The following is a 23292-nucleotide window of genomic DNA, read 5'->3' as shown; positions in this document are numbered from 1 at the left end:
GACATCAAGAAATAATTTAATTTGGTCTACTTTTTAAATCAGGGTTTTATGTAAATAAAAAATTTTGTATCTTATCCCTCAGGAAAATTTGCAGAATATATATCTTAGGTGCCTGTGCATTATATATACATGATGTATTTAATTATAAATAAATTTTTACAGCTGGTATATCAATATTTTGTGAAGAAAAGTAAAAAGTTGTGCTATCTCCTGCAGTAAGTTCCAGCAAGCAAAAGTGAGGGACAGCTGCTTTTAAGCCTTGTACTGTCTTTTTAGTGTCAGTGGAATTGAGCAGATATATATTGAAAAACTCATAAATATTCTGAGGACTAAGCCCCTTACTTAACCATCTATTAGATTTCATTTTAAAGAAAATCTTGCCTCTTGCTTTTTAGGATCATCTTAAATTGCTGCTCACATTGCCATCTTCTTTATCATCTTCAAGTTGACTTTTTATTTTTCTGCTCATTCTCTTCCTCCATTTACATTTCTTGTGACTTGATTTTTTTTTTTTTTTTTTTTTTTTTATGTTTGTTGGTCTTTGGCATGAATAGGGGAAAAACAATTTGTTGAGTGCCTGCTGTATTAGGGACTCTTATTGGTGAAGATTGTTTACTCTCTGATGCAAGTTATTTTATCCCACATAGTGGCAGACTTGATCACATACTTTCCATTTCCTTCTCTGAATTATCATTGAAAACATGGAGCCCATAGTTTGTTGTGTATGTATTCATTTCACTGTGGTAAAATTTTACCACAGTAAAATTTTAGTAATTGATAGCTAATCTCTTAAATGTGTCCCACTTACCAGTTTTTCATCCATCATAGAGGAGTCATATGTTATTTTTTCCACATTGAACATATTATATAAAGCCCAATTAAAAATAAAATGTAGCTCGATATAAAAAGTTTCTTATTATGTCTTACTGGATATTTGGGTTCCATGGATAATCAACATGTTTAGTAGTTGACCTAAAACAGCGATAGCTTACATTTTGTTGTAGTTTGTATTTTCAGAGTATTTCTCAACAGAAAGCTCTCTCTTGTTCCTTTTCCAGTCTGACATTAACAAACCATTGGTTTTTCATCTGATATATTGGTTTCTCATTTCTGATTCTGCAGATTCATGAAAGTTGTCTTTGATGCGTCTCTTGGCCAAGACAATTAAAGAAGTATTGGTGTGACTTCTTCACTTGACAGAAATGCTACTAGATGACCATGGTAGGAGTCTGAGTCACATCTTGTTGAACAGGATTTGTGGCAGATGCTGTTAAATGCATCCTTTCTGAAAGTTATAGTGATTTTCTTTCTTAATAATGTATCTTCTAACTTCCAGAATTTTATATACATTTAGTTTTACATCTAGATACTTTAGCAATAGAAGTTATTGCTAAATTACCTTTTGATGGTTTTTAGGATTTCCCTTTTCCTTTGTTGGAGATAGCCATTGCCTTACCTTCTTGGGGCACCTTTTAAGTACACAGGAGAGAGCAATAAGAAAAATGTCAGAGCATAATTTGCAAATATAGGAGAGGACTGTTTTTAGACTAGGCAGGATAGTTATGTGCCTTTAGTAGCTCATTTGACACTTGTAGTTTTCAGTTTAGAGACTTCATGGCAGTAGCTTCATTTCTAGATGGTGTTCTTTGAAATGCGCACATATGTTATTTGTGATGAAGCATCGTTTTAGATTTTTTTTATGGAATGATATAACTTTGAAGAGATGGCTGAAAGAGTTGGATATGTTCTAAGAAGGTCTTATATGACACATGTTATAACAAGGGCATTGGGTCAGTTAAGTTCAGGGTGGTGGAGTATCTGCAGTAGTGCCACAGAAAAAATATAATGCAAGCCACAAATGTGAGCCACAAAATGTTAATTTTAGATTTTCCAGTAGCCACATTAAAAAATGTAAAAAGAAAAAGGTGAAATTAATTTTAATAATATATTTTATTTAACTCAGTATATTAATAGTATTTAAATATGAAAATTATTAATGAGATTTATTTTTGTACTAAGTCTTTGAAATCTAGTGTGTATTTTACATTTATGGCACATTTCAATTTAGATTAGCCACATTTCTAGTGCTCAGTAACCACTCAGTAACCACACGTGACTAGTGGTTGCTGTATTGGACAGCTTAGGTCTAGAGGTTTGGTGAAATTATGGTGATGCCAGGGGGAAGGCCTAAGAGAAACAAACATGAATATCTAAGATAGACCTAGCACAGGGAATTCTGTATGAAATGGTATGTAATTTCAGGAGACAGTTGAGAAACTGGTGTGAAATAGCTTTGGTAAATGGTGGGGGAACTATCTCGAAGATGAGAATAGCAGATTCAAAAGAAGATGAAAATAAGAAATGGCAGAACTTGACAATGGCCAATATACTATAAGAAGAAAAATGTAATTGATTATCATTTTAAGGAAAACATTTTTCCCAATCAAGGGCTTTTTAGCCTAGGCTATGTCATTACAGTTTGGAGGAGAGCAGGTTATTCATAATGACACCCAAGAGAAACCATTGAGATCAGCAGATAAAATTGATTGCAGAGAAATAATGTGGGTAGCAGGGAGGCAGGAAAATAATTTACACTAATATAGTAAAGAGGAAGGGTCTGAGGTAAATGATTGATTTTTTATGAAATAAGAACCGGACAGAGTTCTTAGTGACTTTAAAAGCAAATAAAAGATTATGCAGAATACTATATCAAAATTTATTACTTAGGCAGTGAATAAGACCTAGTAATAGGAACATTGGCCATAGTATATAAGTGAGGTTGAGTTCATGCTTTTAACTTTGGTCAGTCCTGGCCTGACCACTTTATATTCCTTGGCAAATTACAACCACTCAAACCTCAGTTTCTTCAGCTGTCAAATTGGCAGAAATAGTATCTATTTTATAAAATTATACAGATTAACTGAGATTATGCATGTAGCGACTTTGACTAATATGGCACATCTTCCTATTTTCTTTGTTTGGAATATCCAGAGGGAGGAAAAAAGAGTTACAATAGTGTTTTTTGGAATACATGCTCACATCATATCTTCTAAACTATTACCCCTTAAAGCAGTTTTCAGAGTTCAGCTCGATGAAACCTCTTGATAATTGATGAAGATTTCTTTATGCTTAATTCCTAGTAAGTGAAGAAAGATTTTCTAAGTCATGTTTTGTGAATGGTGTGGAAAGTGAAAATGAGACTAGAAGTGGGATTGAGTCCCAGCTCTGCCACATAATGACTTAATCATTTCATCTCTCTGGAACTCAACTGGGATTGAATTGATTAGTGATTTTCAAACTTGTGGCTTGAGGACCTCCTAGCATTAGAATCACCTTGAATACTGGATAAAAATGCTTGAGACCCACCTTAGACCCACTGAATCAACCACAGAGGGTAGATACAAGGAAGCTCTGTTTAGCACTCAAGTGTAGCTGAACTACATTGCATTCAGCCACCAGGAAGGATTCTAAGATCTGTTTTGGTTCAAGTATGAATCTACTTATTGTAAGTCTAGAGTAGGAGTTGGTCAGGAATAATGATATCTAGGCCTGTTTACCCCATAGAATTATTGTGAGGGTCAAGTAAGATATCTTTAAGTTGGTAAAAATAAATTTAAGTGAAAAAATAATTTTAGAATCTTATAGATTGTAATATATGTAATACAAATTACATATACATACATTGCAATATATAATGCATACTTGTACATATAGGCAGTGACTTTTAGCTATAAATATATAATGATTTCTGTATTAGTTGAATCTTGGTGAATCACAGGAATTATTAAGTATTTGATACAAGATTTCCTGTGCACAAAATAATGAGTTTATTTTTATCTTCCTCATCCCATGTAATATTTTGCTTTTATTAGTTGCATAGAGGCTAAACAAGATTGTAGATATTCAAACCAAATGGATATATAATTTGAAAGAAAGACTGATGTTTGTTCTGATCTTTAAATTAAGAGGTTTAAAGTGTTTATATTGGGAATATTAATATTAGAAATAATTCCTAACTTCTATTAATATTAGGAATAATTTTTTTCATGATTTCTATGACTCTTCATTGTTTAAAGTAGAAATCATGTTTAGGGATTATCTGTAGTCTACTTTTAATACTCTTTTTCTATCAATTAACACCTCTTCTCAACAAACAAAAAACCCAACCAAGAACAAAAGCCACCCCCACTACTAGGGTACTTTCTCTGGGGATAAAATAAAATCCCCCATTTTCTCCATTTCCAGAGAGAGAGCGAGCAGACTATTATTGAATATGTACTTTGTGTGAGTTACAACATCTCATGCTTAAAAACATTCTTATTTTCATACCTAATACCTACCTATAACTTGACATATAGAAATGCTTATTAAAAATGCAGCCAGACACACTTTCAGAGAACTTGATTTGGTGAGTCTAGATTGGGGCCCAGAAATCAGCATTTTTGTGATTTTGATGGAGGTTATGCAAGCTCCATACTTTGAGAAACACTGCTTTGAGTTTCGTTGCCTCCAGAAGCATAAATTGCAGGCACTAGCTGCATAGAATAAATTAGAAATACTGTGCTTTCAGCTTGAAAATGAGCATTAAAAATGTTGCACTTCAGAACTTCATGTGTGTTTTTGTGTTCGTTTTTCCCAGAGGAACTCAAGATGATATTAGCAAAGATGTCACATTAAGAGACAAACCCATCACCTCAGCTTAAAGCTGTTTAGTATCACAGAAAACATTTTTATAAAAAGGAAAGTCATAGGACATGGCAGGCTCTTGAAGGAGTCTATACTTCTCAGCCTTTCTTTTTAAGTTAGTTTCAGGGATCCAGAAACATTACTATCCATTAGTGAAAACTGTTAATATTTTGTGCTAAAATAAATAGGGAAGCAGAAAATAGGATAGACAGGCAGAGTCCAGTACTTCTGTTAAGAAAAACTGTTGAGCTTTATTGTATACCTAGTACTATGCTCCTGCAACTATCTTCTGCAACACTAGCATTCACCTCTTGAAAGGATTAAATGCTTGCTTTCATTCTCATGAACAATCCTCAGGTTTGGTCCTTTTTTCTGTTTCTCATTTAAACAATATGCTTCCTCACTGTTATTTCTACTTTTCTAATAATATGTCTCACTTTTTGTCTCTCTCCCTGACATCTTAGTTTACCTTTTTACCTTATGGTATAATTATAAAACGAATGAAATAGCTTATAAAAAATTTAAAACTCTTAAATATCAAAGTAAGCAAAAAATTAAATTTATTATGATAAAACCAATTTTCTTTACTTTAACCAGTGCTACTGCCTTTTCTCATAGACATTACTCCCAAACCTCTCCTCGAGTGCTCTTCAAGTGCTTATTTATACTTGAAAATGGTGATATTAAAGACGAATCTTGGATTGTGTGGCACTGAGGGCATAATCTAATCAGCCTGTCACTGTCATTCTTTTTATCACATTTATGAGGCTTTTAATACCTATTGATATGTAAGTTCCTGGGGGGTGGGGGGCTCAAACTTTTATTGCAGTTGCTCCTTGTTTTTAAGCAAAATTGGTTTTCACTGAAAATTGGGTCAGGTGGGTATAAGTGTTAAATGGGAAGAGGGTATGTGAAGTCCACCAGGAACTGGTCTTCAGACTTAGTGGATTAGAATTATTGACTCCTGAGTCACCAGCCAGCCAGTCGTTTCCCATGTTCTTTCAACTGCATTTTGACTGCATCCTTTTCTTCTATCTGGTTGCTCCTGTCCCTTCTCTGTCTTCTCGGTGTACAAATATATCACTGAGTATGACAAGGGGTAACAGTTCTTTGCTTTCCTTTTACATGTGTTCTGATCCCAGACTTCTATTCTGAGGTTAGACCTGAACCTAAACGTTGGCCAGTTGTGGCCATAGTTTCTGGCACTGGGACAGTAGCTTTTAACTTGGAGGAAAGCACTATGTTTGAACTTCTTTGAATCATTTTAGTATCTTTCAGTGGCTCACTAGTAAGAATTTTTTGTCTCACGTTTAAACCTTTCACAAATAAAGGACTAGGGATAGCTCAATAATTGATCTTTGTTCTTTAAGAGAATGAATGATGGATATAAATATTTCTGAATGGGAGGATGTTGAAATGGTGGAATGGCATTCAAGGTGGGTTAACAGAATTCTTTTCAAAATATTTAACTTATTAGAACATAAGCAAACATGTACCAGTGTGTTAACTTTCTTCCACTATTAGGTTTAAAAATAAACAGTTTAACTTTATTTACTGTTCTTCAGTTCTACTTTTCCAGGGTTGCCTGTCATATTGCCGAACACAAAAAGTTCCTTTTACTGCTAGCTTAAGTAAACAGGACTTTTTCTGGTTTTGTTAATGAGATATAGGTGGTGGCATATTAGAAAATAGCTTAATTATCCATGTAGTAAACCTTATCAGTTATTGATTATTGTTGAAGTAAACATGGCTCATTTTCAGTGTAAACATGACATTTCAAGTGAAAGTTTTATTAGTGAAGGTGATAAAATTTGTGGAATAAGTGTAATATATTTTACAGATGTTGATATGAAGCTTTTCTGACTGAGGCTAATTTAGACTGCCTATGTTCTGCTATAACTTTGATCCTTGATTAAAACTGTTAGTGTTACATTTATCATGCTGCTTTTTCTACTTTTTGAAACCTATTTCTTAACTACTGCCTGGGGTTAAATAGAGAAATATAAATACTTACAGTAAAAATTATTACCTATAATATATATATTTTGTTCCATTAAGTTGTAGAGGGAAAAATCTATTGAGATATTATTAAAATAATTCTTTTGTAGAAATTAACATAGAACAAAATTGTCAGTTAGATTTTAGGAAGTATTCATATAGCAAGGCTATTAAAGTGTTGAAGGAAAAATTTTTTCTTTCAGTTTAGAAGATAAGGATTAAAGCTAGATTTGGAGGAAATATTTTAAAATTGTAAATGAAAAATTTAGATTAAATATACTTTGCAATATTAAGTAAAAATGTGTTAATCTGATTTTATTATTCCTGCTATTCCTCTTTTATAGAAACACATACGCGAATATATGAAACAACTTTAGTAACTGTTGAAAGTCGGATGGATGTATTTATCTTTAAAGTGGGCAAACCAGCATAACTTTAACATTTTTTACTAATAAGCAAGAGCCAGTAACTGTAAACTAGATGCAGATATTCATTTGATTTAGAATGTTTATCTGAAATTTTTACTTAGCTTTCTTTGGATTTTAGAGGAAGAATGCATGTTTTATATTATTGTGACTTAGATATTTTTAGAGAAAATTTATTAGGCTTAAGGGCTTTCCCTTGTCTTTTATGCATTAAATAGCAAATGAGGCTTTTTTGGAGGGAGGGGTAATGGTTATAGACATATCATAGAATTTTAACTGATAATTTTAGTTTTTTAAAAGTTTAGTGATGAGTAGTTTCTTGGGAGTGAAGATTAAATAAACATCTACTTTATTTTATTTTATTTACTTTATTTTTACTTATTTTTTTTGAGGCGAGGCAATCCTTGGTTGATCTCGCAGATTGCAAGGACTTTGTCAGTTGACAATTCCATAATTTTTATTTTTTATGCCTACAGCACCTGGGATCCTAGCTGGTCTCCCATCCAAGTACTAACCAGACCTGACCTTTCTTAGCTTCCGGGATCGGGCTTGTTCAGGGTGGCATGGCCGTAGACGATAAACATCTATATTTTAAATTCCTTCGTAAATGTAATCAAACTGTTCTCAGTGGTTTGAGAACTATTTCCAAACTAGAGTTGACATTTTGCCTTTTTTCATTTCATGATCTGCTAACTTTTCTTCAGCCTTTTCAAGCATTTTCTCAGTGTTTTACTCCACTCCATCATCTCATCCATTAAAAGGGATTAGAGATAGGAAAGGTGGTGGTAGAAAGAATTTATCAAGGCCTGAAATTGTTTGATGTTCTAATAAAGATGTTCACTTGTGTGGTGTATATTGAGCCTGAAGAGGAGCCCAACTGTGGAAGGCCTTAAAAGGTTTGTTCAAGTTTTGTTTTAAGGGCTATGGGGACCCATTGAATGGCTTTAAATTGGGGGAGCGACTGATTTTGTGTGCTTTAATAAAGGATCTGACTTCTGGATGAAGAACTGATTGGATGGGTTAAAAGTGGAAGCTGGGAAATCAGTTAGGGACTCTGTCGCTCTTCTTCAGTGAAAGATATTGGTAACTTGCAGTAATAACCTTACTTCGTTGATACTCATCTTCAAATACTAGTTTAGATTTTCTCTAATTCTATAATTGTGACTTAAATCTCTGACTTGATTTTGCTTTTTGTTTCAATTATCTATAAATTTTCATTTGACAAGATAGGTAACATTATTTTATTATTTTATTCATTAAGAGTACTGGTATGAATTTCTTTATAGCTAGTATGAATGCCTTTATGAAGGGTTTATGTACTTTTAAAGTATTCTTACTACCTATGAGTAAAGAATTGGTGTGGCTGCTCTTAATATCAAATAGTAATGACTAGTGAGCACTTTTGTATGCTGTCAGTATACTCACTTGATTTTTATATTTTTTATTCACTTTTTTATCTTGTAAATTGTTTCAAGACAGAAGTCTACTTTTTTTGGCAGCATTAACATGATTTTTTTTCCTCTTTAAAGTACATTGATAAAGATCGAAATCTCCTAGACTTTGTGATCTTCTGATTATTTTTCTCTCATTCCTGCCTTCCCACTTATAAGAGAAATTAGAATAAGCCTTAATTGAAATTCAGAAGTATCCAACGACTTGTGAGTTTCTCTTTTTCTCCTTTCATTGTTTTGTTTTGAAAATTAAGCCTCTCATTTTTCTTTTCTTTCCAGGTTGAGGTTAAAGATTTCTCAGATTTTGAAAATGTTTTCTTTTTCACTATTTCTGCTTGGTACCTAAATGTCATAGTGCTTGGCACATAGTGTACCAACACTATATATTTATTGAATGTGGAAGATGTTCTGCCTGTGTGAAAGAAATAGTGTCCTTTAAGATTTTATGTAGCATGTCACCAAGATAGACATTAAAGTGTCCTGCCAGGGGTGAAAGGAATAGAAGAGTGGAATTCTCTCATTTGTGAAAGAAAGAACACTGGGCTTCTATTTTTCCTGTCTTTGTTTAATTTAAGTCTCTCCCCATGACATTATAAGAAGCCTACTTATATTGATTAAAATTAGAAGAAAGCACATCTTTTTCTTACAACCATTACCTCTCCTCCCTTTTTAATAATTAAAAAGCACAGGAAGATTGAGGTCTGGAAATTCGCCAGGCTTTCTTGGACTGTCCTAGAAAACTAATCTCAAATGTGGTCCTAAGTGCTAGTTAATAAATCAGAAATTTGGAATTTTGTGATTTGTCCTTTGTCCGGATCCTATTATTCTATATATACTTACTTTACATATTTAGGAAAGCGAAGTCTTTGGTAGTTGATGATAGAATCAATGCTTTGTTCTGACCTACCAACTTGAAGTGTATTTTTGCCCAAACATATGTCAAGTCATTCCTTATGAGTATAAGAATGGTTACCTTTAAAGCTGAAAGCTTTCAGATTCTGATACCTTCATACTGTATTTTCTCTGCCTGTATGTCAGTGAAATCACATTTTCTCTGCTTGTATGTCCGTATGTCTATATCTGTAACATTTAAAGAAATTTTTCTGTCTTTTGGGAGAAAACATTATAATGGATGTCTTTTGTTATTTAGTAGTTGAGTAACTGAGTGCAGGTTAGTTAGCATCTTCTGTTGAACAAGCCCTATGTAAAATACTTTCTGTAGTGAAGAGTTTAAGAAATAAGGTTTTCTAAATGTTTTGTTAATACCGAAATGCTCTTTTTTTTTTTGTATTGAACTGGATTTACAGTTAAGTGACTTAAGAAATAGGCAGATTGTAAAGAACTTATTTGCTGCTTGCCTCCTTTATAAAAGTAAATTCTACCGTTACAAATTTGGTGCTTTCTTTGTGACCAGAACTTTATGTTGAGGCTTTTTAAGAAAGAGGTTTGAGAAATTGAGAAATTTATGTTTTTCTTAAAATCTTGGTCTGTGGAAAAGTAGATATATACTTATTTTGGAACTATCTATATGGAGAAAATTAGTCATTTATGAGTTAAGTGTTGAAATACATTTTAGGTGGTTATCTTAGTAATTTGTCAGGAATTAACATTAGAAGTCCTTAAATAACCAGTGTTAAATGCTGACATCTAAGTACTTTCACTTTCCTTATTACACACATGCATGCACACACCATCTAGTGTCACCACATATGTTTATCTTTTTAATTTCATATTAATTGTGTTTTTAGTTTATATTGCTTGAGCCAGATGGACAGAATCTTGCAATATATTGTCACAGTGATAGTAAGCACTAAGTACAGAGTGTAATAGACAAGGCAACAAAAAATATTCCTGGGAAGAATGCCAGAAAGTGTTTTCTTTTGGAAGTGATTGTTTGGTGGTAGGAAGGTGCTTAGTTTAAAAAAAAAAAAAAAAAAAGTTAGATTGACAGGGCCTAAAATGTTGCATTGCCATGTAGAAATTTTATTTGAAAGCTTATTCTCCTTCCTTATATTTCTAACTTGTTTATCAGAAGTGTATTGGGACATTGTGGATTTAAGTTTTATTGCTAATGCTTAAAAACAGCCCCAGACAGCCAAATAGAGAAGGTGACTTGTCTTTTATGATGTGTATTAATATAGAAAAGAAAAGATACCAGAAGGCCTATGATGTGTTTATGGTTGCATAGAAACAAATTATTAAAACAAGTTTTTTAGTGGCAAAGAAATTATATAACACAAAAGTAAGAACAAGAATTTTAGATTTTTCTTTTCTAGTACTAGGAATCTTATTTATAAATATGAAAAAGGCTATCGGTGACTTTTAAAGTAAGGCTAATTAAGTGATTCTATATCTGTTATTTAATGTCATAGTGAGTTTTCAGTTTGCATTCTTTTCCTTTAATAGAAATGTATTGCTATTTAAAGCTACTCTAAATATTGCTAATTTTCTTCAATTGCCAGTTTAAAAATGCCAGATACTACTTTGATGAAAACTTTTGTGTGATGATTTTTTTTTTAAGCTTTTCTCTTGATACTACCGGTTCCTCAAGGGTAATATTTTACATTATTTTCATAACAGCTGAAGTGATCTATTTTTACTCTCTTTTGCACCAGAGTCTGATGGTTTACTAAAAAGAAGGCCTACGTCTTCCTAAGTTAATAAAGCTCGAAAAACCCATAATGTATGTAATGTCTTTTCTGTGCAATTGAGACTTGTAGGTGGTTTTTAGTAGGAACTACTGAGTGTCTGTGTGCGAGAGAAAGAGAGAGAGAAAGAGAGAGAGAGAATCTCTTTTAGGACATCTGTTCTGATTTTGAGAATTTACCTTTTATCTCTTAACTCTTCTAAATTTATGCCTAATTTTGTCTTTTGTAAAATTTAAAAATAGCCTATTAATTCTAATGGGGGTATTGACCTCTAGCTGCAGTCACCATGATCTCCCCTCCTCCCCAAAGATGAACATTTAATATCAGAAATCTGTTTCACAGTCTAGGTGATACTTGTATATAATTTTACCTGTTTTAGTGTAATTCGTATTTTGAATGATTGCTGGAGAACTGTATAGAACTGTTTTAATCTTGAGACCTGGGCATTTATAGATACCCCAACTCTTCTTGTTGCTATAGGCAAACACTTTTCTGTTGTGCCTTATCTTTGAACATATTTACCCCTGGCAATACATATCTTTCATGACAGTAAGACTCAATATCAAGGAGAGTTAGCAACAAAGAGAAACAAAGGATAAATATGTATAGAAATAAGCTTTGTTTTGTCAGATGATATAAGATATACATCCCACCACCTAATACAAATCGCTTTTATAAGTCAAATCACTTTCATCTCTTACTTTCTCATACTCAGAGAGACCAAATGAGGGACTATAGGAAGCAAAAACTTGATCTCTGTATTCTAATTTGCCAGTCCTTTTGATACCTGTGGCCATCTTGTCAACAGGAATATTATAGACCCTTGGTTTTTATTGGGTAGTTAATATGGCTTACTGAGTTTTGTTTTTTTTTTCCCATTCCAACACAGTATACCCATTGTTTTCAGATATTAAAAAAATACCTCATGTATTCTTTAACTTTTGATATCTTGAAAACCTGTCTTCATTATATCCAATACTAAAAAATACAGAACATTCATGTCTAGTAAGAGCAGGCTTGTCAAACACAACCCTGTTTATTTGGTCATGATCTTCTCTGCCTATGTTTACTTTAGTTCCATCTCTCCTTAATAACCCTGCCTGAGTCCCATTTCCTCCATGAAGCCTTCTTTTTTTCTTTTCCATGTAAATTGACTTAATGGACATTTGTTGAGTTCCTGTACTGTTCCAGGCACTGGTAATACAGAGATGATAACGGGATTTGTTCTAGAAGCTCATCATCTAATGGAGGTCCTATGTTATTTCCAAATTCCTACGGCATTTCTCTGTAGTCTTTATCTTGGAGTTTTAATTTATAGTACAAGCATATACTCAATTTTTTCATGTGTATATGTTCAATATGAAGTGAGGTTTACTCAAAAATATTCCTCAGAAAAAGTGATTTTTTTTGAATCCTTACAAAGCTTTTTATATTTTGAGGCCCTCTCTCAATATTTTATTTTGAATAGGAATATAATATTTGGAGAAGACAGACAAGCTTGAAATGATGCCAGTCGGTGCTTGTTTTGAATGGTTATACAGGTTTCCCAAGGGAATAGGTACAAGGGGGTAAAGAGTTTAAACAAACAAGAAATTATTGTTGGGGGTGGTGGTGGTTTACTATCATAATTTGTTGTAAACTTTTACAAAGGTTGTAAAACTTTTAAAAGCTCACTTTCAAAATCAATATTGTAAGTAGTTACTTTTATATACCTATAGAACAATGAAAAAACCTACTGTCTTAGTATCATATGAATGGATATTTGTGGCTTGGAGTAACATTTCCAGTGACAGTGTTCTAAAGGACTTCAGAAAATATTGCTTCTCAAACAGCTTAAATAGACCTGAAGATTATTCATGTTTTGATACTTTTAGATGACTCAGAAAGAAAGTAATGAGATGACACTTGTTGAAAGATGTATGTAAAGTTTGAACAAATTTGTTTTGTAGAATTTTTGTGCTTTATGTTTTCGAAACATTTATAAAACTAAATGAATTAAAATAAGTATACATTGAACTGTTTCACACACACACATTTGTATATTTCAAGTTGGTCAAAAATTTTTGAAAAATCTCATTGGGAGAAAATTGGGGTATTCTTCCTATTGAGGGTTGCATAATAGTCATTCATGTATGATAGCTTGCAAGTTTCAGGGTGGTTAGTTGACTACCTAGCATGGTGAGAGATTTAAATACCTGTTGAACTAATAAAATGCTGTACACATTCACTTACTTTAGGGTTTCTTGGTGCCACGAAGAATTGTACTATACCAGCATTTCCCAGTTACTTAATATATCTAAATTTTTTCTTTTATATAATGTTTTTGATACTGTTTTATTCTTTTTATTTGTCCTATAAGTTTTGTGGATTAAAAGCATCACTCAATTTGATCTACCTTCTATTACTGATTCTCTTTGGATATGTGTTCTGCTCCTACAGAGGCAGGAAACAATGACATGTGAAAGAGAAATAAGATTTCTTTTTTCGGGTTGGATTTATTATTTTTGAAATTTCATTAACCCTTCCTAGTTGCCTATGGGAGGCACAGGTTTAGGGAAGGCAGTCAGTTGCATGCCTGTTTTTAGTGTACACTCAATGACTTGTTAATAGTTTCAGACAGCATTAGAGTACCTTTTCAGAAGTAAGACAGATTTATAAGTTGTCAAAAACAATTCTTTCTGTTTAATGTTGGCTACATACAGAGGAAAATTATGATAGGGTTAAGCTTGTCACTGGGCTGTGAAAAATATTGTCATTTTAATTAGGAAAGAAATTAATACAGTTTGTAGTCGTAAAAGATAGTTTAATTCTGTTTACCTGTTTCAAAGGAGTGGGAGCAGTAGTGGTTGTTTTTTTTATTCAGTTACATTGCTTTTTGACATTTCATTAAGTAATATTTGTATTTGGAGGGTAAGTAAGATAGTCTTAGATCCAATGGCTTTTCAATATGTAAAAGGACATATATAGATAACCAATTAAAAACAAAATAAAACATTTTGTATTGGATTGCAAATACTGTGCATTTTGGGGGAAGGCAAAGTCCTGATTAAAGGACTTCTAGGATTTTGTTTTATGTACCTCGAGAGAACTTGAAAATTGTCACATATGTAAGATTTAACCAGGGAGGCTTTTTGCAGGCTGGGCTTTCAGGAACTACTAGAATGATAGATAGCAAAGGGGAGGACATTCATGAAATGTTTCTTGAACCATGTCGCATTGCTCCAGCACCATTTATTGAAAAGGCTGTCTTTCTTCTATTGGGTTGCTTTTGCTCATTTGTTAAAAATTAGTTGGGCATATTTGTGTGGGTCTATTTCTAGGTTCTCTATCTCCTAATTGATCTTGTATCTGTCTCTCTGCCAGTACCACATTGTCAGGCTTATTGCAGTTATGTATGGTAAGCCTTAAGATCAGGAAGAGTGATTTCTTTTTCAAAAAATTTTAGAATAAGCTCATTTATGTCTACAAAGAAATTGCTGAGATTTTGAGATAAACCTATACAACAGTTTACAGAAAACAGATCTTTACAGATCTTCCCTATGTTAAGTCTTCCGATCCATGAACACAGTATATGTCTAAGTTTTAGGTCTTTGATTTCTCTCATCAGAATTTTATAATCTTCATCATACAGATCCTATGCATATTTCGTTAGATTATACATAAGTATTTTATTTTCCTAAGAGCAATTGTAACTGGTATTGCATTTTTAATTTCAGTTCTATTTGTTCATTGTCAGTACATAGAAATGCAATTGATTTCTTTGTGTTGATCTTGTATTCTGTGACCTTACTGAACTCACTAGTTCTAGCATTTTTTGTTTGTTTGAAAATTCCTTTAATTTTCTAGATAGACAGTTATTCCATCTGCAAATAGAAACAGGTTTATATCTGATTTTTCAATTGCTATGCCCTTAATTTCTTTTTCTTGCCTCATTGCAATAGCTAGAACTTTCAGTGCTCTGTTATATGAAGGTGGCTAGAGTAGACATCATTGACTTATTTCTGATCTTAGAAGGAAAGCATTCAGTCTTCACCATTAAGTATGATGTTAGCTGTAGGGTTTTTTTGTAGATGTTCTTTGTGAGTTTGAGGAAGCTCCCTTCTTATTCCTGGTGTACTGATAGGTCATGTGATTTTTTTTAAATTTAGCCTTTTGATTTACTAGATTGTATTTATTGATTTTTAAATATCGTACCAACCTTGCATACCTTGGATAAATCCCACTTAGTTCTGGTGTAGTATTTAAAAAAAAAATACATTGTTGGATTCTCTTTGCTAAAATTTCGTTGAAGACTTTTACATCTAAGTTAATGAGAGATATTAGTCTGCATTTCTCTTTTGTACTATTTTTGGTATCAAGGTAATACTGGCCTCATAAAATTAGTTGCGAAGTGGTTCCTTTTCTGTTTCTGGAAGACATTGTATAAACTTAGTGTTGGTGTATTATTGTAATACTTCACGCTTTTAAAAAACAAAACCTTCATATGCAGCTATTAAGTGAAATTTACTTTTTCCTTATAGGAGGAATATTTTAAATTTGAATATGACTTTTATAGGTCTGTTTGGTGGCAAGTGGTCTGCCAAACATCAAGTGCCTTGTATTGCCTTTTTTTTTTTTTTCTTTTTAATAGGAAAAACAACGGTCAGTACTAGTCCATTAATGCATAGGCAGTACTTTGGAAATAGAACAGTTATCTAAATTAAGTCTAATACTGGATTCTGTGACTAGACTTCTTGATTTACTATAACTAGGATGAGTGTGGATTACGAAACTGTGAAATTATCCATAATATTAATTACAGAATGATTGTGGAAATTGAATCAGATATGGAAACGAGATAGTGAAAATGTTTGGTAACTTGTTCAAGGTCACAGTTTGTGAACTAAATTCTAAGTTCGGGCCATAGGTTATTAAGTCAGTGGTTCTTAATTTAACTAAGGAGGCACATAAGATCACCAGTGGGTCTTTGCCAAAAGGAAAATAAATACATATATATACACTACGTGTATGTATGTATGTGTGTTCCCCACACTCCTTCCCCATGTACTTTTCAGCTGGTTATTTTCAGGGCCTACAAAATGGCACTCAAACATAATATAGGGGATTCTGATACACAGAACCATTGTATTAAATCCTGCACCCAAACCTTTTATGCCTGTTTGTTTCTTTTGAAAATAGTATTAACTATTTGGAATTACTTTGATAGAATAAACCTATAGATAGGAATTTAAAGTTTCAGAAATTTTTAAATTGGGAGATGCTATTAAAAATTAGTGTATATTGGTAACTTCTGCCATCCTTTTTAGAATTACACTTTTAAAGTCAGAATATGAGCTTAAGAACACAAAAATACATAAATTTGAGTTATTTTCATAATTGTCATGTTATTATATTTAGTATTCAGCTAGGGATATGATGTAATAGAGACTGATTACAGAATCAGCTTGAAGAGAGGGTGGCAAGATTGTCACAGTTTTTCCTATAAGCCATCTTTTTTCTACCTATAGAAAATATCAATCAAATGATAATCCAGATCTAGAAAATCATCCAGAAATCTTATTTATTTTTAAAAATTAAGAAGTGTGGTGTTTTTTTTTTTTAAATAAAATGTTCATTCATTTATCTCTTCTCTAGACCAGAGGTGGCAGATAAGACTGATGTTGCTCCGCCTCCTTCCATACCCCAAAGCCTTTACCTCAAAAGCTTTCTCAGTACACTGCGCCAGGAAGCCATTATTAACTGATTGGAATTGACACCAAAGATGAAACCTAGTTGGCGTTTCTGCCCTACGCAGCATTTTTTTGGGGGGATCAGGTTTCTTTAAACGGTGTTTCTATGCTTCGATGGAGTCTTCTGTTGGAAATTAAAAATAATTCATAGTAGTTTTTAAAATGAATTACACAAGTGATAATTCACAGAGGACCCCTCCCCAATGAAACAAGGCAAAGAGGCACGTTAACCTATAGTGTAGGAATTAGTACATTTTTTTTCAGAGGTAGCTGACCACACAGCCTGTGAGCCAAATCCAGTCTGTGAACTAGGAATGATTTTTACATTTTTAAATGGTTTTTAAAAAATGGAAAAAAATGATATTTTGTGACATGTGAAAATTATATCAGATTTAGTTTTCAGTGTTCATAAATAAAGTTTTATTGTAACATAATCATGCCTGTTCATTTACTATCTTATGGATGCTTTTGTGCCACAATGGCAAATTGAATAGTTGTCAGAGACCATATGGCCTGGAAAGCCTAAAATTTTACTTGTCTGGTCCTTTATAGAAAGTTTGCCATTCCCTGTTTTAATATAATGTGAGCAGTGAATGATTGCTTTGGGCTATTTATTTAGTAAAGGAGAAAACTTATTTTGCTAATATTTTAACAAGTTTCTGAGAAGGAATAATTTAGAAAATGGCTACTGTTGGTATACAGATGAATAGGAGTGGCAGGCCTTCTTTTATAGACTGCAATGGGCACAGAGTTACCAGCTATAATTTACAATATTTCAGCTCATGCTGTTATTTTCTAATAAAGCTGAGAGGAAGTCCACAGCACTATTACTGCTACAGATTCTATCAGCTGTTAGATCTCTGTGCTAGTATGTTATAGAGCAGCAGTTCTCAAACTTCTTGGTTTCAGAACTACAGACTTAAAAAAATTTATAACTACAAAGAACCTTTTAAATGTGGTTTATATCTGTCAATATTTATCATATTAGAAGTTAAGACAAAATTTAAAAATATTTAATAGTGACAATAATCTGTTAACAAAAGAACATATTTTTATGAAAAATATTTTCTAAAACAAAAAAAAATTAGTGAAATTTTTGTAAACCTTTTTAATGATTGTTTTAGTGGGAATAAAATGGATTCTTCTGTTTATCCATTCAGTTCGTTATATGTTGTTTTGATATGAAGGAAATCTGGCCATACACAGATATATAGTTAGAAAAATGAGCATTTTAATTGCTTTTATAGATGATTGTGGTTGTTTTCTTTGATACTGTACCAAAACTCAACCTATGGTAGGTTTTTTTTTTTTAAGTTAGGTTTATTGAAGTATAGTTTACATAGAATAAAATGTATTTTTTATATATACAATTTTATGAGTTTTGATTAACCATACAACCATATAATTATCACCACAATCAAATTGTAGAATATTTTCATCATCCTCAAAAGTTTCCTTATGCCCTTTGGTAATGCGCTCTTCCCTTACTCCCAGCTTCTGGCAACATCTGATCTGATTTTTGTCACCATAGTGGTTTTTTGTCTTTTCCAAAGTGTCATGTAAATGGATGGAATCATAAGATATGTAACTTTTCAGTCTGTCTTCTTTCATTTAACATAATGTATTTGAGATTCATCCATGTTGTTGCAGCTATCACTAGTTAATTTCTTTTTCTTGTATGGATGTTTATGCATTTTACCAGAGCTGAATATTGTGTTGTTTCTAGTTTTTGGTGATTATGAATAAGGCCACTTTAACCATTCATACACAGATTTTTGCATGGACTTATGTTTTCATTTTTTAGGTAAATGCCTAGGCATGTGATTGCTTGGTAGTATGGCAGGTGTAGATTTAATTGTAAGAAGCCGTAAAACTTAAAAGTGGCTGGACCGTTTTTGCATTTTCACCACCAATGTGTGAAAGACTCAGTTGCTCTACATATTTACTAGAGATTGTCCATTTTTATTTTCGTTTTAGTTATCCTAATCAATATTAGATTTAGTTTTAATTTGCATTTCCCTAATGGTGAAAGATATTGAGTATCTTTTCATGTAGTATTTTCCATTCACATGTCTTTGGCAAATTATCTATTTGACTCTTTTACCCATTTTTTAAAAAATTGAGTAGTGCGTTTTCTTAATATGAGTTGTAAGAGGCCTTTCTATATTCTGAATATCAATTTTTTTTTTTAGTAAATAATTTGCAAGTATTTTCTCCTCATCTGTGACCTTTTTCCTTAACTTCGAAGAGAAGTTTTTATTTTAATGGAGATCGACTTATCAGTTCTTTCTTTTATGCTCATATGTTTTGTGTCTTAAATCTTTCATAACTTACCATCACAAAGATTTTCCATTTTTTTTCTAGATGTTTTGTAGTTTTAGATTTTATTTAGGTCTGTGATATGTTTAGAGTTAATGTTTGTATGTGGCATGAGGTATGAGTCAGGGTTCTGTTTTTGCATATAGATATCTAATTGTTCCAGCATCAGTTGTTGAAAACACATTGTTTTCTCTGTTGAAATGCATTGGCACCTTTGCTCTGTATCAATTGACCATATAAGTGTGGGTCTATTTCTGGATTCTCTGTTCTGTACCATTGGTGCGTGTGTCTGTCTTCTCACTACGACCACACTATCATGATTGCTGAACCTTTGTAGTAAGTCTTAAAAACAATAGTACGGATTCTCTTTTGTATGTCTTTTCCAGAATTAATTTGGATATTTCTGTTCTCTTCCTTTTCCTATAATACAAGAGATAATTTCTTAAAAGTTACAGTGCAGAATCAGAAACCATTAATGAACTTTTTGTCTTTTGTAACATTAAAATGTATTGGGTTCTCTTGAACATTGGATGGATTTTTTTTTTCCCATGAATGCTTTTGTAACATCACATATAATTCATTTGAAAAATATTGGTTCTCAGAATTATATAGACCTTTTGAATATTGGCACATTTTGTTATTCAGCATTTAAAAGTAACATTTGTTAATATTGAGAAGGTGTTACGTATTTAATGGTAGTGGTTGCTAAAATTCTTAATTTTGGTTGAAAACTCAAGGTTTATCATTGGTGATGTATACTGTCAGTTGTTTTTTTGAAGTTTAACAGGTTTACTTAGTTAATTTTTGAGAACATGTTTGCCACATTCCCAAGACTGAATAACCATGTTTGGTTTAGTTCACAGATCAATCATGCAAGGGCTTTTTCTGTAGGCAGCCATTGTATTGCAGTATGCAGCAGAAGTGCTTTTGCTTAGTTCCCGTTTTGCCATACAGAATATCGAAGTGTACTCAAAAGTTAAGATTTGATAAAATTAACAATATTACTTTTTATCAAGGATATTTTTAAGTAAAGTGAAATTGGCCTTTTCCAGAGAAATCTTGTGATATATGTACTCACTTTCTATTAATATGTTTATTATTCTCAAAGTACAGTTATTGACCTGGAAACCTAAACCCAATGTTATAACACTGGGAAGACAGTAAATTTTTTGGCATTTTAGGAAGATTTGAAGTTGGTATGTTGGGTCTCATATTTTAAGAGCTTATACAGTTAACGTGTGTGTGCATGTGTGTGTGCGCGCGCGTGTGTGTGTATATACATATATATATATATATATATTTTTTTTTTTTTTAAATCTTATAGGTGCTATACTTGGTAGATCAGAAACTCAGGAGTGTATTTTCTATAATGCTAATTGGGAAAGAGATAAAACCAATCGAACTGGTGTTGAACCCTGTTATGGTGACAAAGATAAACGGCGACATTGTTTTGCTACGTGGAAGAATATTTCTGGTTCCATTGAAATAGTGAAGCAAGGTTGTTGGCTGGATGATATCAACTGCTATGACCGGTAAGGAAACATTTAATTTTTTATGATAGTGTTAAATAATTCCACCCTCCCTTTTTTAAGTTGCAAGAGAGTAGATGTTAAAAGTTCTCATCACAAGGGGAAAAAAATATAACTATGTGTGGTCATGGATGTTAACTGGACTTATGGTGATTGTTACACAGTATATACAAATGTCAAATCAATATATTGTATACCCTAAAATGATAAAATGTTATCTGGAGTTTCACTTAAATTTTTCTTTTTTTAAAATAGAATTACGAAGACCATAACAACATGCTCTAATGACAAGATATATGTTTTAAAGTAATGAAATCAATATGGTGTGTTTATATTTTATCTTTGATATACTTTGAATAATTGACCAAGTAGTGAGAACTGTAGATAAGAAACATTTCTTTCCCTATATTGTTAGGATTATAAACATTTTTTTAAATGCCAAATTTTAAGGATAAAGGATTTTTAAAATTGCTTTAAAAGAGAGCATATCTGTTGAAAATCTGCCTGCAAGGAGAGTAAAGCTTAATCGTAGTATTTAATTTCCTTTTAGTTTTCTTCTTAATGTATCTGGAAGAAATTGATCTTACTACATTTTTTTCCTTTTTTTTTTTCTTGCAAAATAGGCCTTTGTTCTTTACCCCAAGAGACATTTTAACTCAACGTTCAGAATTACATCAGAACTAACACAGTCCTCTTAGAAAGCTACATTTTATTTAAAAGATTTTGCTTAAATTGTTTTATTTTGTACTGGAAATAAAACAGTGGACATGTTATTGCTGTTGGCAATCTTTCTGTAAGGAATCCCATAGATATGGGCTGATCACTTAAACTGTCTGAGCCACAGGATTTTCACTGTGGATGGGTGCTGATAACTGGTAGAGACTATAAAGTCCTAGATAACGAGACTTCTTGGAGCCCAAAACTGATATAATCATGGAATGCTAGATACTTCTTGATCTGCTTTCAGGAGCCCCAGTTGATTACCATGAATTTATGGTAGGTTGGCCATATGTGATTAATAGTAAAATGCATTGAATAAATTCATAAATTGAATTAGCACCACTTTTCATGAGAAATTACAATAGTCATTTAAGTGTATATTTAATATTTAAGGTATACTTGTAACTATGAATTTTCCAGGGATTATTTCTCCATAATTATACATTTTAGCTGCATTTCGATTATTAGCCTCTCTATTAACAGAGGCGATCATCAAATGATATTTGCTCTTATGAAAGATAAATAGGGTCACTATGAAAACAGTATTTCAGGTTCCTCAAAAAATTAAAAAAATAAAACTACAATATGATCCAGTAATTCTAATTCTGGGTTTATATCCAAAGAAAATGAAAATACCAACTCAAAAAGATATATGCATCCCCATGTTCATGGCAGAATTATTTATAATAGCCAAGATGTGGAAGCAATCTATGTGATATAAAGATGTGCGTGTGCACACACACACACACACAAAATGGAAAATTATTCAGCCATAAAAAGAAAGAAATCTTGCTATTTGTAACCACAGGGTTGAACCTTAATGGCATTATGCTAAGTGAATAAGTCAGATAGAGAAAAACCAGTACCCTATGATCTCACTTAAATGTGGAATCTTAAAAAAAAAATAACAAAACCCCTCATAAATACACAGAACCAACCATAGGTGGTTGCCAGGGGCTAGGGGTGAGGGGTGGGTGAAAGGGGTCAAAAGGTGCAAATATCCAGTTATAAAACCAATAGGTTCTGGGGATAATAACATACCAGCATGGCGACCATAGTTAATAATAGTGTGTCGTATATTTGAAAGTTGCTGAGAGAGTAGATCTTAAAAGTTCCCATCACAAGGACAAAAAAAATTTGTAATTATGTGTAGTGATGGGTATTAGCTAGACTTAGTGTGGTGATCATTTCACAATATATACAAATATCAAATCATTATGTCATATACCTGAAAAATAATATGTCATATGTCAGTTATATCTCAGTTTAAAAAAAAAGATAAGTAGGAAGAAGTTGGGGAAATAATGAGATTTGAGTATTATTTTTATCTAAAACTATCACTGATTAGTTGAAATCAGAGATCCCTGTTCTTTGTAGTAAAAAGCTAATATGCTTCTGACATAAAACAGTATTGCTGGAGGTTAAACTTTACTAGATAATGAGGAGTGGATTGTTCAGTGCAAATGCTTGCTTTTACAGTGATAATTAGTATACCAGCTTTGTTTCTAGGGGTCATATGCTAATTTAAAAGCATGTGAATTTTTGTTTTGTGCTCTGAGTTTGATTAAAAAACATATTAAGGACAGTAGGAGAAAGGAAAAGAAGATTCAAGAAATGTTAAAGTGTGGAGGCAAAGAGTAGTAAAAAGAATGAAATTGGAAGGCGAAAAGTAATTTTCTAGAATTAATTAGGCTAGGTATTTAATCATGTTAACATATAATTTGAGGCATAATTCTAAATACTAAATTTATATTTATATATACATTTCTCTATACTTAAAAATTAGC

The 23292-nt window shown here is 32.3% G+C and overlaps 1 protein-coding gene across 2 annotated transcripts in view; it reads left to right on the top strand.

Annotated features, from left to right (window-relative positions):
- ACVR2A (activin A receptor type 2A) overlaps positions 1-23292 on the top strand; it is a 77634-nt gene that overhangs the window by 24878 nt on the left and 29464 nt on the right. Inside the window, exons 1-2 of one of the 2 annotated variants that reach the window (XM_023530264.1) lie at positions 1112-1221; positions 20581-20788. In XM_023530264.1, coding sequence (XP_023386032.1) covers positions 1203-1221; positions 20581-20788 — 227 coding nt within the window. In that variant the 5' untranslated portion in view covers positions 1112-1202. Of the gene's footprint in view, positions 1-1111; positions 1222-20580; positions 20789-23292 lie in introns of those variants that run through there. The other variant, XM_011359664.2, reaches the window with a different exon arrangement.

The sequence above is a fragment of the Pteropus vampyrus genome, unplaced genomic scaffold (genome assembly GCF_000151845.1).
Source record: "Pteropus vampyrus isolate Shadow unplaced genomic scaffold, Pvam_2.0 Scaffold2, whole genome shotgun sequence".
Lineage (NCBI taxonomy): Eukaryota > Metazoa > Chordata > Mammalia > Chiroptera > Pteropodidae > Pteropus > Pteropus vampyrus.
Note: the sequence above shows the minus strand (reverse complement) of the source record. Positions and strands in the feature narration are given on the sequence as shown.